This window comes from Lepidochelys kempii, chromosome 12 (genome assembly GCF_965140285.1).
Source record: "Lepidochelys kempii isolate rLepKem1 chromosome 12, rLepKem1.hap1, whole genome shotgun sequence".
Classification (NCBI taxonomy): Eukaryota; Metazoa; Chordata; order Testudines; family Cheloniidae; genus Lepidochelys; species Lepidochelys kempii.
The window spans coordinates 36,643,475-36,650,503 of record NC_136391.1 but is presented as its reverse complement, the minus strand read 5'-3'; the positions used below and the strand labels follow the sequence as shown (position 1 = coordinate 36,650,503).

At 45.6% G+C, this 7,029-nt stretch overlaps 1 protein-coding gene across 1 annotated transcript; it reads left to right on the top strand.

The window, feature by feature from the left end:
* The first annotated feature begins 600 nt into the window (after window positions 1-600).
* Window positions 601-2,243, top strand: FOXL1 (forkhead box L1). Its single transcript, XM_073308477.2, has one exon. It carries the CDS (start codon window positions 915-917, stop codon window positions 2,166-2,168), a length of 1,254 nt encoding a protein of 417 aa, XP_073164578.2. The 5' UTR covers window positions 601-914; the 3' UTR covers window positions 2,169-2,243.
* The last annotated feature ends 4,786 nt before the right edge of the window (window positions 2,244-7,029 follow it).

Genomic DNA, 7,029 nt, shown 5'->3' with positions numbered 1-7,029 from the left:
ATCTTATGCGTCAGGAGCAATCCCTGCACTGATTTTGATTTAGCTGGGGTTCGTCGTGCTTTGAGCAGGAGATTGGACTAGATGACCTCCTGAGGTCTCTTCCAACCCTCATCTTCTATGACTGCAGGTTTGAAGGCAAAAAGCCAGATCCACAGCGGGTGCAAATCAGCGGAGCTAGGTTGATTTACACCAGTTGAGGATTCATCCCTGTTCTCCACTTGGAGAGAGAGAGAGAGAGAGACAGACCCCTAGGTTCTTCCTTGCAGCTCCATTTAATTGCCTGGTTTCCTCCGCATTGATCCTTTCAAAAAACCAAATCCTCCTTTACCCGGGGGTTTCTGCCCCTTCTCCCTCTGAGCTCCAGCCGCCTACATCCTGCTTTGCTGACTGTGTGCTTACAGCGTCAAAGGGTGGACGTGATATTTCAAACATCAGATCAGTGCGTTTATATATTGGGTGCCCGGAAATTTTTCCAAATAAACACAGCTTGATTCAACTTGGGTGGGCAGACTTATCAACAGACTAATGCTATAAACAAATGAAGGACAAACCCGGCGAACCATTGGCTGGTACCAAAGAGACACGTGGAGGGAGCTTGGAGTTTTGTAGCAATGATATTTTAATTAATGTGGGTGGGCTGAGAACACAAGCGACTGTTTATCGGAGACAATTTATTTTCCAGTGCTAAGTCAACATATAATAGCAAACTTACAACAATTATTTAACATTTTTTTCTTTAAAAAAAAAAAAAGAGCGATGAAGCCGGGACAGAGGGAGAACAAACTCGTTGAGGCAGGGTTGGGGTCTGAGCTCACACAAACAGCTCCCCGGTGGACTCTTGGAGGGTTTCTTCCTTGTCCTTTCGCGTCTCTGAACTGCCAGGGGAAAGACCCGGAGCTAAAACCACGTCCGCGATGAGCCACGTTTTCGGCAGCCATCTACCTCCAATGAGCAGCCCGCTAAATGGCTCCTCCATGGTCTATCTGTACGGGGCCGACAGGGCTGGGCTGCCTGCTGCTTTAGGCTTCGCATCCGCCAGCGTGATCTCCAGGCAGGAACCTCCCCAGAAGCCTCCTTACAGCTACATCGCTCTCATTGCCATGGCCATCAAGGAGGCTCCAGACCAGAAGGTGACTCTCAACGGCATCTACCAGTTCATCATGGAGCGGTTCCCTTTCTACCACGACAACAGGCAAGGCTGGCAGAATTCCATCCGGCACAATCTCTCCCTCAACGACTGCTTCATCAAGGTGCCCCGGGAGAAAGGCAGACCTGGCAAAGGCAGCTACTGGACCTTAGACCCCCGGTGCCTGGATATGTTTGAAAACGGGAACTACCGGCGGAGGAAAAGGAAGCCCAAAGCCTCAGGATCCCAGGAGACCAAGGGCAAAGCAGAGGCAGAGGAGGGGAAGGAGCAGCCCGCTGGCAACCGAGCTGATGTGCAACCGAAGAGATTCCGGGGGAGCCAGGCTGCATCCGCAGGAGAAGAGACCCCGGAGCCAGCCTGCGTCTCCGGGGATGCACTGGCCCCCGGAGAGGAAGGCGAGAACAAAGCGAGCTCTGTGAGATGCAACCGGGCAGCAGCAGATCCTCCTCAGCCAGAGCTGCCCCCTGCCCCTTGGGGCCATCCCGATCCATCCAGGTGCACAGCTCCTCAGCTCCCTGCGCCTGCCTCCAAAGAGGGAAGCATTCCCGAGGGGGAAAGGGTGGAGAGCTCTTCGGAGGGAGAGGCGGAGGAGACGGCGCTGGCAGAGGCCAGGGCATGTCAGCATATACCCACCTCTGGTGCACGCCTGCTCTCCCCAAGTGCCAATCAGAGCCAGGTGGGCTCCGCAGCCGGGACAGATCAAATGCCTCCGAAAAGCTCAGAGAAGTCCAAAAGCTTCAGTATAGACAGCATCTTAGCTCACAAAACTCTCCAAACGCCAGCCAAAGGGGACGCGCAGGCAGAGGGAGGCTGGGACCCGAGCGCCTCCAAGTTGGCTTTGGAAAGCCTGCCAGCTGGATACATCAGTGGGTCGCTGGCAGCTAATGCTAATGTCTGTCCAGCTTTCAGTGCTTCCCTGATGCTCGATTCCCAAGTTCAAGGTAGATTTTATCAGATCGGGATTCCCTTTCTCTCTTATTTTCCTCTTCACTTGTCCGAGACGGTATTTAATTTTCAGTAACAAACCCCCCCCCCCCCCAAATGCAATTTGATATCCAATTATATACACACACGGAATTGGCTTATATATATATATATATATATATATATATAAAACCAAGAATGAATTACAGGGGTTAAGAATATTAGGATTGTATGGCATTTTCAACCGTTTCTTTCTCAGCAGATTTCTTGACTAGATATTTTTTCTTCCACATGTACTTTAAGGTAACTTTTTTTTTACCTTGGCTGTAACAAAAATATCACAAAACAGTACAGCAGCCTGATGGTTTATTCTTGCCATCCATCATGCATTTAAGACCTGTTTTTGTCCAAGTGCTTTGCTTTCACGTTAAAAAACAACCCCCCTCCATGCACCCGAATGTAATCATGTGTTTTTCTTGTGCTTGAGTTATTGTGCAGTGAATACATATATTTCCCCGCACACATATATACAATTGCTGCGACGCTGCCTAATAAACCCCAACCTGGTAATTTAAATAAACCGAATAGATACATGACAGATCATATGCGCTAAAAATAGTCACAGATGGAATTTCCTTCCGTACAATCCTGCTTGCTTGGAATCAGCACCGTATACAATTCATGGCGTGAATTCAAGCTGGTTTACTGCATAGTGCTTGCCTTTTTAGTGTACTTTGGTAATGTCTGTGTCACTGAGGCCGGTTACAGAGAACACCCGATTTTGAATATGTGGAATGGAGAAACTGCAATGTTTTATATATGGAATCCGATGCTCTAAACATAAAACCACACGGATCACAATAGTATACATTAATCTTGGCGTTAGCTTGTTACAAACTGGACGTCTACCAAGAACAATCAACTCACCCTGTCCCCGTAGGTTTTTATTTTCTCCTAGATGAGTTATAGACCAGAGCATTTTTTTTTATTCTTTCAAAAAATATTGAGGCTTTCTTTGTATATTAGCGGGCAAATGCCCTTTGGAAATCTTTTATATCATCAGCTTTCATTATGAAGCCGAACCTATATTCAATAAAGTATTTTGTTCAATGATATGGCTGATTATTTAAAAATCACGCCCAGTTCATGCTGCCTAAAGAAATGTTGGGTTTTGGGGAGGGAGGGGAGTGTCGGGGGGGGGGGGGAAGAAGGAGAATAAGACGCTGTAAAAACGCTAGAAGAGATGCATTTTTACAGGACTATTAGTATTTAATTCTCAGAGGCTGCTTGAAGAACAGTAGTAGCTCAGAGAGAACTTAATTCTACGCATTTAACTGTCCAGTGCATGAGAGGCTGAAGAAGGGCTCAGGGAAATTGTTTTCGGACAACAGAGACAACATGTCCCGCACACAAAGCGGAGTCTGTCTTTAAATAAACCCCTTGACCGGTGACTGCCCGGGAAGAGCTGGGCTTGTCGATACAGCTCTGATTCAGACTCCTTCGCCATTCCCCACAGAATGGTCTGGGGTTTTCTTTGAAATGTCCGAGCAGCTCCTGATTCCGGGGCTGTTTGCATTTCGACGTGGAGTTCAGGAGCTGAACACCCAGAATCTGCAAATAACTCTCAGCTTATCTGATGTGGGAAAGTACAAAAAGTCAGGGAGCCGTGGGAGGTGGTGCTGACCTAGAGAGAGGGTTAGCTACATTTTTAAACTAACATATACATCCAGTGTACAAACCTTTTCTCTAAAAATCTCAAAACCCACCGAAAAGTCGCTTTTTATGCCTGTCATTGAATGGCAAAAAGGGATTTCAGGTAAGCATGACAACTTGTTTATTTATTTATTTTAAAACCCTACCGAGTATGATGCCAACTGTAGATAAAGCTGTTCCAAAAATGTATGGCACTGTCTAATCCTGTAGTTCACAGGGGAACCATTACAACTGTGAAGGAGTTACAGCCACCACAGATCTGTAAAATTCAGACACAGTAGTGTAGTCAAGGATAAACTGGGTTGACTCTCTTCTCATTTGGGCAACATGGAGTTTAGTTTAGTTTACCCACTTTTTTTTAAACAGGTCAGCCTGGATTTAGGTAAGGTTAGTTTGCCCACTTCTTTTTAACCAGGACATCCCCACAGTATTTCACTCTGATCCCTTGAGACTGAAAGGGTTAATATTTTTACTTTCCCACTTTGTCACCTGATTTGCTGTTCACCTGTGTAACTCGATGCAGGTATTACAGCAAACTCAATCGATGGCCATCTTGTGAAGCGATGGCGGATGACATCACGGAAGTCTTTCAGGGCTCAGGGGTGGTGATGCCATTCTTAAGCGGCACAAAAGAGCCAGGCCGATGCCTGTAGCAATTAGGCCTTGCACAGTTCTGACTCAGCCGTAGCTCCCACTGCAGTCAAAGGCAGTTTCACATGTGTATGAACTGAGGAGGCATTCTGTTCCACCCATGGAAGTCAATGGGTGTTTTGCCTTTGGCTGAGATGGGAATGGGATCCATGGGAAAACAGGTATTGCCAGACCAGATCAGTGGTCCATCTAGTTCAATATCCTGTCTCCAGTGAACTCCAGTATCAGATGCTTCAGAGGAAGGTGCATGGCGGACAATTATGGAACAACCTGCCCATATGGTAATTTCCCCCCTAGTCCCCTCACTTAGCGGTTGGTTTATGCCCTGAATCATGAGAGTTCATATCTCTGAAAAAAATCCAACCAACCAAACCAAACCAAAACCAAAAACCTCTAGCCGCTGTAACTAACTCTCAATGTTTTTATTAGCCCTATCAATGCTTAATCTGAAAGGTTCCCATATTTTTTGTAGTGTGGGCCCCCTCTCAGTAGAGAGATCCTCTAATGGGCCCTCCTCCAAATCAGGCTGCATATCAAGATTAGGCAACATCCCACCTCTAGGAGCTACAGTAATTCTCCTGGGGTGGGGGTGAGGGGGGGAAGTGATTGTCTTTGGTGTAGGACTGAGAATTGCCACACACAGAAATATCCTACCCCACCCACTCTTACACAAACTAAACATCCCCACCAATAATCAATTCCATTTCACTCTCTTCTTGGGTTTTCAGTCCTATCTCTGCCCCTGGCTCCCAGCCTACTCCCTTGGCCTCGTAGCCCTCTAGTTCTGTGGCTCTTCAGCACTCAGTCTAGGCCCCACGGTACCCACTTTTATCCCAGTTCCTTTCCCTCCAGCATATGGTGTATCTGGGTGTGACGGGGTAGGTGGCTTCTCTTTGGCTTTGAGAGAATGAAACAGCAGCCCCTTTGATGAAAGAGCAGCCTCTAGTGGCAGATCCACCATTTTCCTTCCTTCTACAGGTGTCCTGGCTGGAGTGGATCAGGGCTGTTAAGCCAGCAACCCAACTCTTTGTGGAGAACAGAGAAAGATTTTGTGGACCACTGCTTGTCTATGGACCACAAATTGGAAACTGCTAGGCAAATCCTTTGTCAAATCCAGCCAAGCTGTGGGCCCCACTGATATTTTTTAGAATGGAGTTCCACAGGTTAACTGTGAGTTCTGTAAAAGAGATTGCTTCCTTTCATTGTTTAAAATGACCTTTCTTCCAGTGCTGTGGGCCGTCCCTTTGCCCTTGTATCCTGAGAAAGAATTAAGAAATGTGGCTGAGTTATTTTCTCTGTGCCAGTGAGTACATCAGGGCTGAGCCACAGTCAGGTGGTCATCTTAATGGCTGAAAATGAAACTAGAATTTAGCCCAGCATATACAGTAGGTGTCTTTTGTCCACAGGCAGATTTTTGGAGTATTGTTAATTATTATATTTTGTGGAGGTTTATTTTCTGTGGGGGGTGACATCCCCCCTTTCCCCCCTGCCGGGGGTGGAATGTGGCCAACGCACTGCTGCTGTTTTTAAAAGCTACATTGGGACTAATTTTGATCACACCTACTCTGGTGATGTCAATAGACATTCTGGTATGACACCAGTTGGAGTGAAATCAGAATGAGGCAAATTATTTTGAGCAGCGATTTGGAATTAGCGCTGACGGTTGACTAATGTGTGTGACAGAGAAAGCGTATGCATAATAAAGCATGATGGGCTGATAGAATTATTTATTTGTACACTCCCTTTGTATGTCATCCATTTGTACATAAGATAAGAAAAACAATAATAAAATGAGAACTATGTAATATATGCAGACTCCAATGTGAACCTATGTGCATATTCTCTCTCTCTCTCTCACACACAACTTGTTTATAGCTGAACATGCTATTACTACTCCAATAAGAATTCATGTTTACAAATTACTGTTGTCTTAAAATGTCATACAAAGATGGGCACCTTGACGCACTCCTGGAATTTGTTGTCAAAAGTTTCACACCTGTTCTATAGGCAAAGGAGCAGCTGCCAATGCTGAAAACTACCACCCACTATTTGACACATCTGTGGAATCTTCAGCCCAGAGTTCTCAACCTCTCCAGCCTGGCAATAAATTTAAGTCTGAAATACTGGGAACAAAGTAGAAAATATTCTATGACACAGAACAGAATACTCCTTATGTGGGCAGTGTATCTGTCTTTCCATTCCACTGGATAGGAATGACCTATGTCACGACTCATCAAGGTTTCATGTCTCTTGAGTTATGCAGCCACTTCTAACTTGCAGGAACACACAGAGTATACAGTGAAGTTATCTAGTTCACAGAACAACAATTTCAAACACAGGTTTCCTATAGGGAACTGCAATTTGCACATAGGAGTGCATTGCAACAATCCAGGAATTTCATTCCTTTTAAGTGGGGTTTCTCATCATTAAATACTGTGTGTGTGTTTGCTTAAAATTGGTCCCAGGGCGTTTTATATATTTACATACAAATAGAAGATGTTTTGGGGCACCCTCAGTTAGCAAACGGAATGGGTGTCCTACCCTGGCTGCTTTCAAAGTGAGACAATAAAATAACAAATAATAGTAATAATAAC

Excerpts from the sequence above, each read along its gene's own strand:
- FOXL1 (XM_073308477.2), top strand. The coding sequence starts at position 915 with ATGAGCCACGTTTTCGGCAGCCATCTACCTCCAATGAGCAGCCCGCTA.